General features: G+C 40.2%; 1 protein-coding gene across 1 annotated transcript in view; it reads right to left on the bottom strand.

Annotated features, from left to right (window-relative positions):
* The window catches only part of CDKAL1 (CDKAL1 threonylcarbamoyladenosine tRNA methylthiotransferase), a 731,528-nt gene that overhangs the window by 693,688 nt on the left and 17,460 nt on the right, over nucleotides 1-20,380 (bottom strand). The window contains exon 4 of the mRNA XM_075213134.1: nucleotides 10,052-10,164. Coding sequence (XP_075069235.1) covers nucleotides 10,052-10,164 — 113 coding nt within the window. The remainder of the gene's footprint in view (nucleotides 1-10,051; nucleotides 10,165-20,380) is intronic.

Genomic DNA, 20,380 nt, shown 5'->3' with positions numbered 1-20,380 from the left:
TATCAGGCCTCAGAAAGAGCTGTTAGTTTTAAGTGCAGTGAGCAAGACTCATGCCATGTACAATAATTCAAACCTTCCTAGGCATTCATTATCAAATGCCATCCTAGTAAACGGAAATTTCTGCCTTCTGGTAATTCAGGGTGACCCACCAAAATGATGTGGCGGAAATATTGAAGACAAAAGGGGTCACCTACAAGTGAACAACCGCTTTAAATGGTGGATTCTCCAGAACTATATGAGTGGTACTGTTAAAGCTTATATGGCCAGTTTAACAAGGACTTCACTCTGAAGGATCACTTAATCCATTGACCATGTCACTTTTGTAGACTGTAAACATACCAGTATCGCATGCTAGATTATAAGGACTATAGTTATTCCACACCAAACCCTGAAAACCATTTTTTGATGAACCTTTATTTTGTGCACTGGGTATGGTCATGCTGAAAACAGAGAAGGGCCTTCCCCAAACTCTTGCCACATAACGTGAAGCCCACCATTTTCTAGAATGTCACTGTATGCTGTAGCATTAAGATTTCCCTTCCCTGAAACTAAGTGTCCTGGCCACCACCATGAAAAACAGCCCTAGACCACTATTCCTCAACAAGAGTTCTCCTGGCATCCGAAAAACCTAGGTTCACCCATCAGACTGTCAGAAGGTGAAGCGCGAATTGTAACTTAGGCCAAACCACACTCCAACCTGTTTTGTCACTGGCAAAATTGTCCCCTTTAGGAAGCCCCCATTCCTGACATCATACATTATTTAAACTTAAAGGAGTAACTTACAAATCACAAGAAATTCACTTGTGCCTAAAACACTGAGGGCCATTTATGAAAATTGGCACATAGGGAAAATATGCTGTACCGCACAGCATCCAATCAGGTTCCATCTCAAAGTACAGTTCAGACGCTATTGCTTTCGGTATCAGTACAGCTCCTTGTACGAGTTTTCATACAGGTCTCCCCATATGCGGACTGCAGTGCATCATATTAACATCAGCATTTAGTTCCCATAATTCACCTGAAAAAGTTATGACTACGATTTGCAAAATATAGGAAAAATGATTTAAGAATAAAATATGAATCCCCATGAATGTCATTAGAAACAAGAAACAAAACAAATTAAAAAAAGAAAGTAAATCCATTTACTTGTGCTGGTTAGATTAATTGAGGAAACTAAGCATAAATAAATGAAACCGGAAAGAGTGAGAGCATGAATCTACGACACCTTAGTGCAGTATAACTCATGTTAATCTTCTGGCTGGAGAGCACAGGTTAATAATATACAGAAATTGATGTCAGGCCCCTGATTGGACATAGCAACCAGGGTCGGGCTACAGTCTTCAGGGGTAGACTGCTACACTTCAGACAGACCAGCCAAGGATATCACACAGTCAATTGTTTTGGTTAGACTAGCCACAGCTAGGTTTATTTTCCAGTCAAGAAAAAAACAAACAGATACAAAATCCCTGCCTGTCTGGCACTAACTAAACATGCAGGAACACCCTTTCATGTGAGGGACCTTGTGTCCCACACACACATACAAAAATACAAGACTTATTGGTCACCGTTTGCAGTGTCTCTCAGGAGGCATCAAACCTCCTCCCAAGACTATGAGAGAAAGCTGAAACTGCCTAGCAGCTTTTTGACAAACATCTGGTTAGTCTGCTGTGAGACTGGGATATCAAAAGACCTGGATTGGGCCTTATGGTATGGAGCCCACCCTTGTCTCTCCATACATAACCCAAGGGACCCTTATCAGATTTTAAAGCTGAATACACTCTTTGGGAAGCTCCTTCTCAAACAAGACAATCTCCCTGGGGCTTTAGAGCATACAAGACCGAAAGCCTGGGACATATACCTCTGCCATTCACCACTTGCCCAGTGCTCCTGTCACATAATATAAAAATATTTATATATACACATACACACCATACTATATCTTTAGGCAGCATATACTGACTGACACAGGAACATTGCTTAAAATACAGCAGCTTTAATTTGACAAAATGTACTCTTCTTTAAATAGAGTACGTCAAATACCTCAGATATAAAGAACTAATGAAACATAATTACATTCTTTATCAGGCTGAAATTTAATACAAAGTCATACTTCTGCATTATAAAACACAAATATATGGAGGAACAGCTCCACCTGCAGATGAAATGGCATTAATCCATCATTGTTGTAAGGTCCTTATTATTACTACCAATATCCACTTCTATAGTGCCAGCATGGCTTTATACTTCAGCACAAACAATACTCTGCATCGCAGAGGTACACACACTATAATCAAACAAGATTGGGCATTGACAGACAAAGAGGTGCTCACAATTTATAATTTATTACAAGTCTGATACACGCGTTTATGTGCCACATATTGCATATTGGTCAATCCAGATTGCAATAGGAAGAAGTGCTTAATGGGCTATATGATCCAGTGTGTGAAGGTTTTTGGAGTATAAAAAGAGCATACATTTGAGTTTTGTTTCAACTGTACATGCATTGTAATGAGGTAGAATGTCCTAGGTTTAGAAGCCAGGGAAAAGTCTTATTTCACATAATGGGTGGAGGGGAAAAAAAAAAAAAAAGGCCTGCAACCAAGGAGCAAGTACCAGGGACCAGGAGTGTAGACAAGAGTAGGCAGAACAGAGGGTCATGTCAGCAGACATTTTGAGACAAGTAAACAGATGCATTAGTATGTAATTTGGCTAACTCTGCTAAGCCATTTTTATCTTTGAATCTATTTTTATTTTTTTGGCAACAACGCCAAGATAGACATTGTTTCAACCTGATGACTAACAGCGGCTCACTTTCATCATCGTTAGCGCCGACACTTCTTGTAACATTTCACATTGTTTGTGGGCGATGGAGAAGCTGTAGCAGTGTCCTGCATTAAAAACCTGGTATCTGTGACCAGGTGGAGTGGAGGATTAGCTCACCATTTACAGAAGGAAATAATAAAATATCTCTATCTCTAAAAATAGAGCAGTGGACCCAGGAATTAGCTTTGTGTTACTTCAACTGATAGAGAAAGTGGAGAGGTGGTGGATTCAAAGAAACAAAAACTGAGGTGTTTGATAAGTAGGATGAGAACCAGGATAGGACATGTTCTGTGGATTTCTACTTATAAAAGATGTGCAGATAGATTTTACGATTAAAAACTGCAGCCTTAACCCACATGAGTGTTTGGTTGACAAATGGCTCACAGAATATGAAAAGGATACTGTGAAGGCAGCATCAGTGCTTAACACAATGGTAAACTCTAGCAAGCACCTGCAAAAGGCCGGGTGCAAATACGCACGGATGATGACAACTTAACATAAACCAGGCGCATATGCTGCTGATGCATAGGTGGACACATCTCCAGATGTGTATGGAAGGGAAGAACTTGTTTTTTTCCGTTGTTTTAGTTTATTTGCTTTTAAAGAGTAATCTACTTCCATATTTTGTGCCGAAATCAGCACCAGCCCCAACGTGTGTATTTAACATTCGATTATATTTTTCAAACTTCAAGAATTGTAACTACAACATAATGTACAAAAATAAAATGTACATACATGAATTGAATAAAAGCAAGGCTCATCTATGTGTACAGACAATCTGTCCTGTTAGCAATCCAAGGTACTAGTCTATCTCTCGCGCTTACTGGTTTAGTGTAATGTCATCAAAATTACAACACTCGCAACCACGTATCTCCTAGGAATGGAGCAAGCCTGGTTGCCAATACACACATTCTGATCTGCAGTCTACTTCATTTATAGAATTTCTGTAAAAAGCACTGCTTGAATGCGCAAACTAAAAGCTGCACCACTTTTTTTTTTTAGGATTTTGCATATATTCATACGCATGCACACACATGCTGGATGTGGCCACTATAATGCTACTGTGTGTACACATCTATTAACTTATGAACACACATACTGGATTTGGCTACTGAGCAGAGCTCAAAGAATTTCTCTGGGGAAGATAAAATAAAATTAGCATAAGGGCACAAGGTAAGAGCATCATTCCCAGTAATAGCCAGCATATACTTATCACAAACATTATTTGTGATTTTATAATATATTATGGATGGTTGCTGTCTGTGTATTGTGCACTACTGCAAATTCATGTATGGCACTACAGATAGCTATTACCGTTTTCTTTTATTGCCAAGGTTCCATAAATAAAATAGGGTATACAGGGCTCAGCAAACTACAAGCAGGATTCTCATTATAGAGTACCAGGTATGGCACGTCTTTAAAATAATTGCCAACCCCTCTTTTAGGAAGGGTTATTAAAAGACCCCTTTTTTGCTAAGTCGTATGCACTCCAAGGTGAGGATACCTTGCTCCTAACTTTTGGGCAAATATGGAGAACCCTAGTGTACATGGTTTATTACTTTCAAAACCATGAAACTACATACTAAACACTTTCCAACTTCCCAGGTAACAGGATACAATTACGAAAATTGGAGCAACTATTTAAGATATCTATAGTAAGGGATTATGAAATGCTCATATCTCCACCTCTGACTGAAGATTGTCTTTTCGCCAACTTCATGGCTAAGCACACTTATTACATGTACCATTGTGGAGAGTTCCGGTTTTGTGAATGTATTGTGCTCTATTATTTTATTTACTGTAGGTCAGTTGTTCCCAAAGTGTGCGCTGCAGCTTCCAGGGGTGCCGCGGCACTTTCACAGGGCTTGCCGTGGCCAGGAAAAAAGTAAATAAATAAAGTTAGCAATCCGCGCGGCACCCGGGACCCAGCATCCTCCTCCCTTCTCACTGAATGTTGGGTGTGACGTCATCACGTCCGACGTATTCAGTGAGAAGCAGCAGGAGAGAGGAGGATACTGGGTCCAGATCGCCATCGGGTTGGTAAGAAAGCATTAGAAAAGACAGAAGTAATAGAAAAAAGAAGGCCAAGTATGGTAAGTAAAGAAACGGAGGGGAAAAAGTGATAGGAAACAGCAATGGAGGGGCAAAAGGCACAATGGAAGGCACAGAGTGTGTGGATGAAGGAGGGCACAGTGTAATGATTTTGGTACATGTTTTATTTTGTTTGACCTTATTCCTCTAAATATTAGCTGTAAATTATTCTTTAACAGAAATATAATTGAAAAAAATTATATAAAAATATTCTTTTCCCTTGGATTTATGTGTATTATTTTTGCAAACAACTTACTAAGTATTTCTGTCCTGACCTAAATACTTATTACGGTATTTTGACCCAGCTACTTATAAATCTGGTCTGCTCTGTAATTATTTTGGAGGGGTGCCTTGAAAAATTTATGGAGACTCTAAAGGTGCCGTGAACTGAAAAAGTTTGGGAACCACAATGCTGTAAGTAAATGCAACAGAGGAGCCTACAGTGTTCAAACTATCATAAATACATGAACAAATATTTTTTAAAAAAACACAACAAAACAGCACATTGGCAGGGGAGGCTGGGGGGGGGTTATCAGATGATGGGTTTAGTTGGTTAGCCCCTAGATCCTAAATATCAAACTGTTTCAGTTCAGCAAAAATATCAAAATGATAAATACTTTACAAGAAAAAAAAGAAAGAAATACTTTATCCTCTGCTGCCATCACATGGTCAAGACATGTATTACTACAGTTACAGCTGTAACAGACAAGGTCACAAGAAATGTACAACATAAATTAAAATGTGCTGCTAACACTGCAAATGTTATACATTTATACTATTTATGCTTATTTAGAAAAAAATATATTTAAAAAATCCTTTCTAACTACAGTCTTCTGCACACTGAAGAGTAACTACTTCATAATTTTAATCAGATGATTAAAAAGTAGGGAAAAAAAAAAAAAAACACAGTAGTACCTAAAGAAAATATAGTGCATTTTATTTTTCCTTCTACAATGATAACTAATAAGCATACGTACAGCTGTTCAGTTCCATACTGGGTGACATATACAGTATGCACTTCCTTAATACAAAAGGAGGTTGAAGAGATCCAAATTGGTTTTAGCAGAGAAGGAGGATGTTGTTTTAATTATTAACATATAAGTCTCCCCGAGAACATAAATGAATATTACCATCATGTACAAGCAAATTATGTCACCAAGTATATTTTTACGCGTAATATTCAGAATATGCACACTATAAAATATACCAATCTTACTTCATAAACAAGTGGCCAGCCTTAGCTGCTTCATATACAGAGTACCACGACAGGTCAGTCACACATTGTTACCTACCACTGCTTCCACAACACACAAGAACCAGAGACAACGGTATTTAATGAAACTCGTGTGCAAAACCCTGACCCAGCAAGTACAACAGATAAAAGCTACTTGGCACAACTTGTGCCCACCCCCTTTCTGCTCGCCAAAGCCCACAAGCCCCATAACACCTATGGTATCCCCAGTTTGTCACACACACACCACTTAATTTTCACAGCACAGTGAGGAGCACTAAAGCAAAGGACTGAGGAGCTGCCATTCCCGCATTATGGGGGCCCGAGCCTGGTGCATCATGCTCTCCTTATGGACCACATGGAATAGCAAGTATACTTCCCCCTCTTTCCAGACTTCCCCTCTCCTTGCGCACTATGGAGTAAGGAGACACTATGGGATATATTTACTTAACAGCGGGTTTGAAAAAGTGGAGATGTTGCCTATAGCAACCAATCAGATTCTAGTTATCAGGTATTAAAGTACATTATAAAAAATGACAGCTAGAATCTGATTGGCTGCTATAGGAAACACCTCTTTTCCAAACCTGCAGATTAGTAAATATACCCCAATGGTGTTATGATCATACTACTGCAGACTATACTTTGTATGTGGCTGCAGTACCTCAATTCCACCAGATGTTGCTGCTGTTCTGCCCCTGAACTTTACACCTCGCCTGTAGGAGTTAATCTCCTTACCTGATTAGTACCAGCACCTGTCTCATGGTTTCATATATTTGCCTCAATCTGTATTCTGTGCAGTTCATTGTTTATACCCTGTTCCAGTTTGCTTCATTGCTGTCTGATCTCTCGTTTGGACCCTCTGCCTTATTACAGGACTCTGCTTATTTGCTTGTGACCCTGACCTCTACCTGGTCACTGGACTTAGCTAGTCCTGCTTCGCTGGTCTGCCTCGTGCCTTTGGCTAACTGGAATCCTGATCCCAGCCTCCCTAATCTGATGCATTGTGCCTCCTGGCAATTGGGTAACTTAACCTACTTGTTCCTGCATTTTGGACTGTATTTGTCATTTGAATCATTGCTTGGAACTTGTATCTGTGGACTATTCCTGCCATTCATCACATCTGCTCATATTTGTGCACTGGAGTATACCAGTTAATTCTGCTACCTGATATCAGCATAGTCCATGGACTGAATCCTTGTTCACATATTTTGCCTATATAAAAGACTTTTGGTTTTTCTACTTCTATTGCCGTGTCCTGAATTCACTAGGAATCATAACATATGGGTGCAATCTATAGGGGCAATATATAGACCAGTGGTTCCCAAACTTTTGCAGTTCGCGGCACCCTGAGAGTCTCCAAATTTTTTCAAGACACCCCCTCCAAAATAATTACTGAGCAGTCCTGTTTTAGAAGTATTTGGGTCAAAAAATTGTAATACTTATTTAGTTGTATTCAAAAATGCCCCCTCTGCTTCCAGGCACACTGCCCCCTCTCACTCTGTCCCCCTCCTCTGCCCTCTCTCACTCTGTCCCCCTCCTCTGCTACGATCCCTCTTACTCTGCCCCGCGCCAGCCATAAAAAATAGAAAGAAAACAGAAACTTACCAATCCGCGCGGCGCCAGGACCCAGCAGCCTCCTCTCTCCCGCAGCTGTCACTGAATATCGACGTCAGTGACAGCTGCGGGAGAGAGGAGGCTGCTGGGTCCCGGCGCCGCGTGGATTGGTAAGTTTGTTTTCTTTCTTTTTTCTATGGCTGGCCCGCGGCACCACCAGTGACAGCGCCGCGGCTCCCAGGGGAGCCGCAGCGCACACTTTGGGAACCGCCGATATAGACCAATACTGGAACTTACATGTTGAATACTAGATGTGCATATGGAGAAGCTGCTGGAAGGAATTTATATGCAATGTGATACAAATAAGCAACTGTAGTTCTGGGTAATCTGGAAACTACCATTCAGAGCGGTTCATTATGGAGTTTAGTTATTAAATGGTCATTACAGATTTGGCATGTTGTTAGCCTCTTTTACAGGCGCTCTGCACTACGGTTTTGAGCATCTCCATTGTGTGTCCTTCTACAGTTCATTGACTACGTCCCATCAGTTGGCATTTTCTATGGCCAGGCCACTTCTGGTTTGAACCCCTTAAATTACTATAGGGGTCTCTAGCTGAATTCTAATACAGTCTCACAGATATAAGATTTATAATTGTACATTTTTACAGGAATATCATGCACATCACACAGGAAGCTCACTAGAATTGCAATACCAGCCAAAGACGATGAGCTGGTGCTGAAGGTTTTTTTTTTTGTTAAAAAACTGTATGGTCTTGACATCTTCTGAGCTGTTGTGCTAGGAATCACTATCTCTACTAATTATATACTTCTAATGGAAAACCTTCATGATTCTCATAAGTATACCAAATTGTGGGATCAAGACTTATCTAGACTGATTCTGATGAATTTTGGCCTAAGACCTTCCAGTACTCCCAGATGAGCTCTACCAGCATTTCAGACCTTAGACCCAGTTCAAAGTATAGGTGGTACAGTTATCCTTCCCAGTTAACTAAAATGGATCCGGGGGTCTCTGATAAGTGATGGAGGGGTGGATCAGAGTTCAGGTCATTTTTAAATAGTTGGTGGAATGGTCCTAGACTGTCACCTTTTTGGCTCAAGGTTAAACAAGCTTCTGAAAAAATATTGGCTGGTCTGCTTCTGGTTCCCTCAGGCCCGAGTTTCTGGTTGCTTAACCACTTCTCAGACATAATAATGCAGCCAAAGCTGCGATACTTGTCCACTAGAGATCCCCTGCTCCCACTACTCTTAAGGAGTGGATAACAAGAATTGATTTTTACATGGCGATGAAGTAGTTCTCCTTATCAAGTACTGACCGCTACCCAGATTATGTCTCCATCTGGGCTTGCTGGTTGGCATTCAAAGTCTCCCTACAGTTCCGTTCCTACTTGCGGTGTGAGACCAAAATAGAAAGGGAAATATTGTCTGGTCCATGTGACATGTCTGGTTGGGCTGTGGGTTTGAGTTTTTAATAGAATGTGGCGTTTCCTCGCTACTACATCTTATGTTCTCCCTTATATCATCTATATTGATTTGAGGCTGCACTACTCAATCCTCCTACCTTCCACTATTCCTCCCCGTTTACCCAATCTACTTTAGAAGTTTATAACTGCCTTTAGAAGACTGCAATGTATGTAGATTCTATGCTTGCTCTGACTTTATTGTTGGTACTTTTGATGTCTCTATGATGTTTATGTCTTCAATCTGTATCTTGTCTTCAATAAAAATAGGTTGTACAAAAAAAAAAAAACCCAACACCGACATCTGCTTTCATTTGGTTTCTTGTCTGAATTCTCCAGTTTCAAAATGTATTACAATAAAGCCTATGCTTTTGTTTCAGGAGGTGGACCACGGCATGCCCTGTGGATGAACAGTTTACATGAATCAAGGCTCATTCACAGTGGTACTTTCCAAGCAGCCTTTGTCTTTTAGAATGAACGCTGGATGGAGCCTACATGTAAGACATGCTGTTCTCTATGGTCTATGCAGAGTTCAGTCTACATGTTCGTGAGTACTGTCAGTAAATTCTTGATGGGGCTCAATGAGGATGGTTATTAATTAAACCTCCACACAGGGTCCATACTTGTAAGCTCTCAATAAGCACACAATGTGTCAGACATTGCTGATATATATAAAAATCAAATCAATGCCAAATTGAGATCAGTTTCAGAAATTGCAGGACCATTACAAAATAAATAAATAAATCTATTCCCGCTTTGCATACGAAAACTAGTAGAAGTAAACCTAGTCATTTAAATCTTGTTAAATTCCCAACAAAACTAAACTCCTAGATAGAAAGTTACCACAAGCCTAGAATTTCACGTTCCTATCATACCTGTTATACCGTAGCCATATGCAGCCAACTGGCCCGCCATGTACTCCCCATCAGAGTTGTTATGCGAACAGCCCCATGTACGTATCCAGATCTTCTGAGTGCCTGGGATAGTGCTGAGGAAAGACAGAATAGAAAGGGTCTTTATTATCTAATCAAATACATAGATTCCAGTCATACCTGCTCAGTAGTAAACGTTATATGTTTAATTTGTTGCATACATAAACGTGGGAATCTATGTATTGGCACATATGCCAACATTTTCAATTTATCAAGTTAAGCAGACAAAGGTCTGATCAAAGGGCTAGTGGTCAACATCCTGCTGGATAGCAAACCTTGCAATTGTAGCCAGACGTGTTATGTAAACAATTTATTTCACTTCTTAATAATTATTACAGGCATAATTAGAGCAAAGTATAGAAATAAAAAGAAAAACAAAAAAAACCAAACATATCACAATTGCCTGATTTTAACATACATAAAGTAAAAAACAAATTAAAGCCCTTCTAGATATAAAACAACTTTTCTCCCCCTACATCAAATACTTAGAACTTCACCAATTGGTCCTGCAACATCATCATTCAATTTAGCAACTCAGGTGGGTGCCCAAATTGGATGAGCGCTGGCACACTCTTAATTGTGCTGAGGGAACAATGTTAAGTGTACTTTTTGTTTGCAAATAATCATCCAAGCCAGTGGAGTGGTTCAGAAGACTTATCATAAAATCCTAATTTATCCTGTTCAAAGCATTTTCAGTATCAACTGATTGCAGATTTATTTTTTAGGAGGTAAATATGGTCTGATTCAATTGGCTGCATTATTCGGGAGAATAATGTGGCCTGCACACTATTACCGTTACTACAGTAATAGTGCACAGTATTACTGTTAGTACAAATGAATTCCCCCCTAATTGTGCTGGTCACGATTATGTACAATTTTTCTACATTTTTTTTGTCTGCAAAGTTTTAAAAATTCTTTATATACTTGTTACTATGGACAAAATATTGCTGCTGGCAAGTCTCATATATCCTTCAACAATCAAAATCTGTTCTGTGACTAGTATAAGATAGTCAAGGGACGAAGAAAAAAAAAAAAAAGTTATCGCACAACAATATTAATTATACATATAATTGAGATGGGTCAAAGCTTTGATAATTGGCCAATTAGGGGCTGAAAATTTTGATTCATATCATAATTATAGGCTGAGAGCGCAGAGAAAATGGAGGGATTCAATTTTACGTTTTACAGGGAGAAATAAAAACAAACCCCCCCCCCCCCCCCACAACATTCTCATTATACAAGCATTCCCAAAACTCATTGCCATAGTATGTCTTAAAGCTGGCAATAAGGTTATAAAAACAAACGGTCTAGTGACTGTAGTGCATGAAAAGACTAGAAGATCAGCCATTTCGAAAGGGAGATAGACGTAACTTAATGTTTACTGTATATACAGTCCAGTCCATAAATATTGGGACATCGACACAATTCTCATATTTTGGGCTCTATACACCACCACAATGGATTTTAAATGAAACTAACAAGATGTGCTTTAAGTGCAGTCTTTCAGTTTTAATTTGAGGGTATTTACATCCAAATCAGGTGAACGATGTAGGAATTACAACGGTTTCTATATGTGCCTCCCACTTTTTAAGGGACCCAAAGTAATGGGACAATCAACTCAAAAGCTATTTCATGGACAAGTGTGGGCTATTCCTTCGTTATTTCATCATCAATTAAGCAGGCAAAAGGTCTGGAGTTGATTCTAGGTGTGGCATTTGCATTTGGAATCTGTTGCTGTCGACTCTCAATATGAGATCCAAAGAGCTGTCACTATCAGGGAAGTAAGCCATCATTAGGCTGAAAAATCAAAACAAACCCATCAGACAGATAGCAAACACATTAAGTGTGGCCAAATCAACTGTTTGGAACATTCTTAAAAAGAAAGAATGCACCGGAGAGCTCAGCAACACCAAAAGACCTGGAAGACTACGGAAAACAACTGTGGTGAATGACAGAATAATTTTTTCCCTGGTGAAGAAAAGCCCCTTCACAACAGTTGGCCAAATCAAAGTCAACAATCAAGAGAAGACTTCACAAGAGTAATTATAGAGGGTTCATCCCAAGATGTAAACCATTTGTGAGCCACAAAAACAGGAAGACCAGATTAGAGTTTGCCAAACAACATCAAAAAAAGCCATTACAGTTCTGGAACAACATCCTATGGACAGATGAGACAAAGATCAACTTGTACCAGAATGATGGGAGGAGAAGAATATGGAGAAGGAAAGGAACTGCGCATGATCCAAAACATACCTCCTCATCAGTGAAGCATGGTGGTGGTAGTGTTATGGCGTGGGCATGTATGGCTGCCAACGGAACTGGTTCCCTTGTATTTATTGATGATGTGACTGCTGACAAAAGCAGCAGGATGAGTTCTGAAGTGTTTCGGGCAATATTATCTGCTCATATTCAGTCAAATGCTTCAGAACTCATTGGACAGCGCTTTACAGTGCAGATGGACAATGACCTGAAGCATACTGCAAAAGCAACCAAAGAGTTTTTTTAAGGCTAACAAGTGGAATGTTATGCAATGGCCAAGTCAATCACCTGACCTGAATCCTATTGAGCAGAGCATGCATTTCACTTGATGAAGGTAAAACTGAAGGGAAAATGCCCCAAGAACAAGCAGGAACTGAAGACATTTGCAGTAGAGGCCTGGCAGAGCATCACCAGGGATGAAAGCCAGCGTCTGGTGATGTCTATGCATTCCAGACTTCAGCCTGTAATTGACTACAAAGGATTTGCAACAAAGTATTAAAAAGTGAAAGTTTAATGTAGGATTGTTTAGTTTGTCCCCATTACTTTTGGTCCCTTAAAAAGTGGGAGGCACATATAGAAACTGTTGTAATTTCTACACCGTTCACCTGATTTGGATGTAAAATCCCTCAAATTAAAGCTGAAAGTCTGCAGTTAAAGCACATCTTGTTAGTTTCATTTCAAATCCATTGTGGTGGTGTACAGAGCCCAAAATATGAGAATTGTTTTGATGTCCAAATATTTATGGACTGGACTGTACCACTATGTTAGCACTCTTGGAGAAAAGCCTTCTAATTGGTATAACCCTTATATAGTATTTAGGATACACCATATTAATTTGTAACTTTGCAGTTTACCACTTCCCTTGTTATTTAAAATCTTGTAACTGTAGAGGTACTAAGCTATCTCAATGCAGTGCAATGTAATTTTTCCAAAAAATCCAGTTTTGGCAATCTGCAATAAAGAGTAATAATAGGGAAGTGGTTTTCCACTGTGATGATTCATTGCAATGCATACTAGTAACTTGTTTCACCACCCATGAGGCAGAAAGATTTAGGCAAGTGTACATAGCTTGGATGCAAATGACTATTTCAGTTTTGCGCTTTTCATCATGTAACATTAACGCTCCTGTTGCTTGATAATTTAAAAAGAATAAATAATCTACCGATATCCACTGAATGCTGAAAGTTTAAAAACAAACTACTTGGTGCATTATTTACAAATACTCTTCCTTTTAACATAACATTTATTAATGTATTGGAAATGTACTTCATACTGTTCAGACCAAAAGCAATTTCCCATACATATGGTAATAGTAAAAGTCCTTAAACAGGCAATGTACAACTGACACATGTAAATTATAGCAAGTCAAAGTCTGTAAAATGCATAATTGATTTTACCTCATCATAAAAAGGGTTTACAGTCCATTAGATAGCAGTAGTTTAAGTTTCTATGAAGCAGAAATTAAAAAGAAAAAAAAAAAAAAAAACCAGACAAAAAAACCAGAAGCAGCATCACACATCCCAACAGTTACAGATTTATATATGTGTATATGTAGTTACATACAGAGCTTTCAGTTATAAAAACAACCCAACAGACTCTACGAACACAAGCAAAAAGTGCTCGGGTAGTAAGGCGTTGAAGATGAGCCCTATTATTGATCAGCTTCAAAAAACAGTTTCTCATAGTGCCTTATAAATGTTAATAAGCTTCCATCCCTGCATCAATTGTTCATTATATACAACCTGGAAAGTTATTAAGGCTGGGAAGAAACCATTTCGGCTTCCCCCGCTGGAAGACGTATACTGGTTGAATTTATTGCAGACTTGTTTCTGGGCTCTGTACGGTTTTGAAAAAAAGCTTACGTGGGAGACAGGGAAGTCTGCAGGTCCATGGCCCAGCTCTAATAAATTGCAGGAGATTTTATGTGAGAAAGATGAACTGTATATAGCAATGTACTTGAATAAACTCTGTAGAGAAATCTCTTGATGATAAAACTAGATTTGCTTATAAAACAATCTGCTCCTCACAATTAAGCTAGGGGATTGTAAAGATTATAATTTCAGAACAGTTCAGCACTGCTTTATGAATGCTTCACACAAAATTAAACAAAACACATACAGTACATATACACACATATCCGTGATGGGCAAAGTGATTATCTTAAATTGGCTTCATGTGCAATCTTCAAAAATTCAAAAGGGGGCACACATTACCCTTAAACTCCGTAATAAGTCAAAACAAAACATTTAATCAAAGACACCACTTGTCCAAAAAGTCCCACATGTACTCCACAACTCCTTTCAGACTTACACACACACACACACACACTGGGAGTACCACTGACCATCCACCACTAATTAAAAATCAACCTGACCAAAAAGTGTGCTTACCTTGGGGACTGAGATCATGTAGCACTGTACTTTACCCTCCTCTGATCTTATTTAAATGTCTTGTGGGGTACAATCACATGATGTGGCTGCTCCAATCATGCAGTGCTACATGGAGGCGTTGAGCTTCACCAGTGGCCCCCTCACGGACTGATTCAATTTCAGTCAGAGCAGGGCATAAAACGGGAAACAACTAGGGACTGTAGGTGAATGTCTCTGTTCACTATCAATGAGAGTGAGTCCCTTCTCTACTGTGTAAATTCCCAGGTTTCATTGTCCTGTCAGTATTAATGCAAGTAAACTGTAGTAGAGCTCAGACAACTCAAAACATTTCCCAGCCACTGCCGTGTGTAAAAAAAAAAATATGCTAAAGAACAGGTCAATTTCCAGTCTGGAAAAGCATGATATTGAAGAACACCCATGAGGCACACTTATTTAACTTCACCCCATGTTATATACATAGTCCAATATCTATTGTGACTAAGCATAGGTATTGATTATTTGTTCTTGTTCATTATTCTGCATCAGTGGTTATTAGACCATTTAGAGGTTTTGCTCATATGAGCTCTATATTTTATATATGTTACAATATTGTAGGAGTATTTTCTATTGCCCTTCAGATATACTACATTGACAGGCTATGGGACCACTCCCTTGCCTGTGGACCAATAAGGAAGGAGTGGTGGTGGTGTTTGGACTTCATTTATAAAAATAACATCCATTTATGCACACACACACTTCATTTGCCGTGTACCCCCGGGAAAACCCCCATCTTGGGGTGAAACGCGTTTGATTTGGCCATTTTAACATATTACGGGACCTATTTATCATACGCAAATTCTCTGTTAAATCCCAGAAAACTGAGGTTTACTGCAAAAGTCAGATTTATGAATCACAGCAGATATCTGCTGCTTTGCATCTCTCTCTGTTGTACTGAGCAGTCCCCAGAACAGTGAATGGGCACTGCTCAGTAACGCTATTTACCAATGAATGAGATTAAATTGTTTTCGCTTTTTTCACTTGTTAATGTATGTCAGCTGAAGCTGGCTTACATTAACATAATTGAGGTGCACGGCGCATATGTGGAGGGATCATGTGATCCCTCCTTGTCACAACTCATGTTCTTGTAGTCCAGGATCTCTGTGCGCATGCCTGAGGTTTTCAGTCAGGCGCATGCACACAGGGATTGAAAGGAGGAAACATCATTGCAGTCAGCATCACATGGGAGAAGAAGAGAAGAGGCAAGTGAAGGGGAGTTTTGCACTTCACACGAACAGCAGTTCAGAGAAACTGCTCTTCCTGTGAAGGTTTTTAATAAATAGAAAAGATAGTCTTATCACAGATAAGGATTGAACTATCATATTATGCGGTGCGTCTTAAATATGCCCCTAAGAGACTTGTGAATTGGTACTTCTAGTTTGGTGGACTTTTTTGCCTAGGACAGTTACTCCTATCCAGAAATGTGTATCAATTTATACAATCTGGACTTTTGTTTCCTCACATTAGATACATCCTTTGGCTCTCTCCTGCTCTTCATATAATGCATTTGTAAATGTTATTTATCAGTGCACTAATACATTGTTTTAAATTGTGTTCATATTTTTTTTTTTTATTATTATTATTAATTTTTATTTATAGGGCGCCACAAAGTATCCGTAGCGCCGTACAAGGACAAACAATGGCACAGTACAAGGTGAAACAGCACAGTACAAGTAACAGTAAGCACTATAACTCTGGGGGCTCAGGCACAGCAAGAAAGAGAGGGAGGGAGGGGAAAAGTAAGTATAGGCAGGTAACTATGGCCCAAGAGGGTGGGCACGGATGACAGGTTGAGAGTCACTGAGGGGAGCGGAGAGAAGCGAGAGGAGACAGAGGGCAGAGGGACTGAGAGGCGGTGAGCAGAGTAGCTGGAGAGCGCAGTTAAAAGTGATGGAAGCAGAAGGTAGGAGAGCCCTGCTCAAAGGAGCGAACAATCTAAAGGGAGGGGAAGACAGACAGATGGATGAGACGGAGAGACGGGAGGAAGGGGGAGAAGGGAAGAAGGGATGAGAAAGAGAGGTAGCCGACCGGTGGGAGTTTAGGCATGAGACTGGAAGGCTTTAAGGAAAAGGTGGGTTTTTAATGTTCGTTTGAAAGAGGACAGATTAGGGGAAGTTCTGATGGAGCGGGGGAGCTTGTTCCAATGGAGGGGAGCGGCGCGGGAGAAGTCTTGGATACGTGCGTGAGAGGAGGTAATCAGAGGGGAAGAGAGGCGACGATCGTTGGACGATCGCAGTGAGCGGGAAGGAGTGTGAATAGAGATAAGGTTAGAGATGTAGGGAGCAGTGGAGTTGGCGAGGGCCTTGTAAGTCAGAGTGAGGAGCTTGAAAAGGATTCTGTAGGGGAAGGGGAGCCAGTGAAGGGCTTGGAAGAGTGGGGATACAGAGGTGGAACGGCGAGAGAGGAAAATAAGCCTAGCAGCGGCGTTAAGTACAGATCTAAGGGGAGCGAGATGAGAGAGGGGGAGGCCGATAAGGAGAAGGTTGCAGTAATCCAAGCGGGAGATAATCAGAGAGTGGACGAGAGATTTGGTGGCATCCTGGGAGAGGAAGGGCCGAATGCGGGCAATGTTGCGAAGCTGGAAACGGCAGGATTTGGCGAGAGAGTGAATGTGAGGGGCAAAGGAGAGAGAGGAGTCGAGGATGACACCTAGGCAGTGGTTGTCACCATATTTAAAGTTTTGCTTCACTATACATTTATTTGTTCATTTTGTGCGCTGTGGGAGCAGGTTTGTTTTGTTTTACTATTTATAAGGGAAGTTTCAGGAATTGGTCCTCCATATTGGCAGCCATACATATTTATACATTTCAGAGCAGCGCTGTTATCTTTATGTTTACTTTATTCACCTATGAGGCACGTGCCTTCATCTGAGCAGGCCTGCTACTGATCTACTAAATGCATTCCATTGCATAAACTTAGGATCTGCCCATGGGTTAACATTTGGGGTCTCCAACAGAGCTTGTAAGACATTGCAGAGCTTAAGCCCACTGGTATTAAACTTTGCACCTTCACAGGGCCACCAAGAAGAATTTTGGGCCGCAGTACAGCAACTTCATGGGGTCCCCTATAGGTGATTAGCAAGTCATGTGCCACCGCTGCGCATCATTGGGGGTGTGTCTAGTAGGTGAAAAGCACTAGGCCATCCTCCTACAGAAAAATGCATTACTCACAAGTCACCTCTGCCCACATGCTTTAATCACACATCCCCCCCAGCTCTAGTCACTCTCTGCCCAGCAGCAAGTCGCACATCCCAAAAAAAACCCCAAAAAAACCCAAACAAAAAACATGGCAAACTGGGGGATGGAACTTATTGGTTCCAAAGACCACATACTCACTTATACTTGGGACTGTGGTTAAGAGCGGTGGCAGTACAGCAGGGTCACTTGTGGTTGGGGTCAAGGAAGTGACTTCCTTGCATTTAACACAAGTGCTGGTTAAACACTGCATGATAACCGCATGCAGTGACAATGCCAAACATTTAAATTCCTAGATTCGTCTTTAAATCCCAGTCCTGAATTATTTTTTTTGAAGCTTGTGCATAGTCATGTATTAGATTGTGATTAGACCAGCAAACAGTGTACAAACGGGGTGGTTTTTTTTTGAGTTGCACTGGTCGAATGGTGTAAAGTCATCCTTTTTCTAAGAGACGGTGTAGTTTCTTCTAGATACAAGGCCCAATACGGGCATTTAATGCTTTATTTTAATTATGTTACAGGAAGCATATATTCCCCTGAAGATTTTGGGATTGGTATTGTCTGTATAAAGGATGTGTGGATAGGTCTTTCCTTGTTTGCAGCCACAGGGGTTAAGTTTCATCTGTATTCACCTGTGAAAGATGACTCCTTGGATCTGACAGTTGTTTATATGCCAGGAGCAGTGGTTCTAGGAATATTTCCTGAAGTCTATGAATGCATAGTCTGTAATTCTCTGGCCATTTTACTTGGCGAGTTATACGTCACAGCTATTTATATACATTAGTGTTCTGCCGATAGTCCTCTAGCTGGGTTCTGGGCATATGGGTGGCTTTGCAAACTTGGTTTGCTATGAACTGTGGATTGTAGCCGCCTTTAATGCAGTCAGTCATACTTAAGGGTGCCGTGAACGCCATGGACAGTTTCTGTGGCGACAGAACAGATACATAACTTCAGGCTTGCCTGAAAATAATGTAATGTTTAGAGCGTCTTCAATGGAAGCTGCCATATAATAATATTTATGATCGACAGCCAGATGTATATATTTAGATCCAGAAAAATAATGTGGTAAGAGGAACTAATTTTCAGGTGGATGGCAGGGTGATATGCAGCAATTACCTAATATAGAAACAGATTTTGACAGTAGATAAAACACTTCGCCCATCTAGTCTGGCCATTTTTTAGCCATTCTAACCTATGGTAACCTCAAACCCTATTTCATCCTTTAGTCTTTGTAAGGATAGCCCTAGGATTATTCCAAGAATGTTTACATTGCTCTACTATATTAGCCTATACCACCTCTGATGGGAGACTATTCCACATATCCACTACCCTTTGTGCAGTAGTTTTCCCTCAAATTTCCTCTGAACCTACTTCCCTCCACTTTCAGTGCATGTCCTCATATTTATCTTCCTTTGTAGGTTTCCCTCCTGTACCTTGTTCAAAACTTCGATATATTTGAAAATTTCTATCATGTCCCCTCTTTCTTTTGTCTGCTCCAAACTATACATTTTAAGATCTTTTATTCTTTCCTGTTAAGTTTTGTGCTGGAGGCCGTGCACCAATTTATTTGCCCTTCTTTGTACAGTCGCTAGTGTATTTATATCCTAACTGAACTCAGTATTCTAGATGAGGCCGTACCAATGACCTATATAGTCTGTCAGTGGGAATGTATGCTAGGGACTTGACTGTAAGATCCAATAGGGCAGGAGACTGATGTGAGCGAGTTGTCTGTACAGCGCGCCAGAATTAGTGGCGCTATATAAATACCTGATGATGATTACTTCTTTCTACTGCCGATTCCTCTACCTATGCAACCAAGCATCTGACTTGCCTTCCTCATTGCTTCGTTACATTGGTTACCTGCCTTTAAGACACATGAGAAAGTGTCTCCTAGATCCATTTCCTCCTCAGTAGTTTTCATATTAGCGCAGTTAGTACTATATTTAGCCTTTAGATTTTTAAGACCTAAGTTCAGGATTTTGCATTTTTTTGGCATTAAACTGTAGTTGGCACCATCTTGACAATGCTTCTAATCTACCTAGTTCATTAATCATTTGTTTTTTTACCCCTTCTGGTGTGTCTACCCTGTTGCATATCTTGGGGTCATCCGCAAAAAGGCATACTTTCCCTTCAATACCATTTGCAATGTCACCAATAAAGAAATTAAAAAAAAAAAAAAAGCACTGGTCCGAGTTGGGATCCCTGGGGCACTCCACTGGTAACCTTTCCCTCCTGTGAATGCACTCCATTTACTACAACACTCTTTTTTCTATCCTGCAACCAAGATCTTATCCATCTAAGAATCCAATCCCAAGCTTTCAAGTTTATTTAACAGTCTGTGATATAGGACAGTGTCAAAAGCCTTACCTACATCTAGATAAGCTACATCTTTG

The sequence above is a fragment of the Mixophyes fleayi genome, chromosome 5 (genome assembly GCF_038048845.1).
Source record: "Mixophyes fleayi isolate aMixFle1 chromosome 5, aMixFle1.hap1, whole genome shotgun sequence".
Taxonomy (NCBI): domain Eukaryota; kingdom Metazoa; phylum Chordata; class Amphibia; order Anura; family Limnodynastidae; genus Mixophyes; species Mixophyes fleayi.
This window is presented reverse-complemented; position numbering and strand designations above follow the sequence as displayed.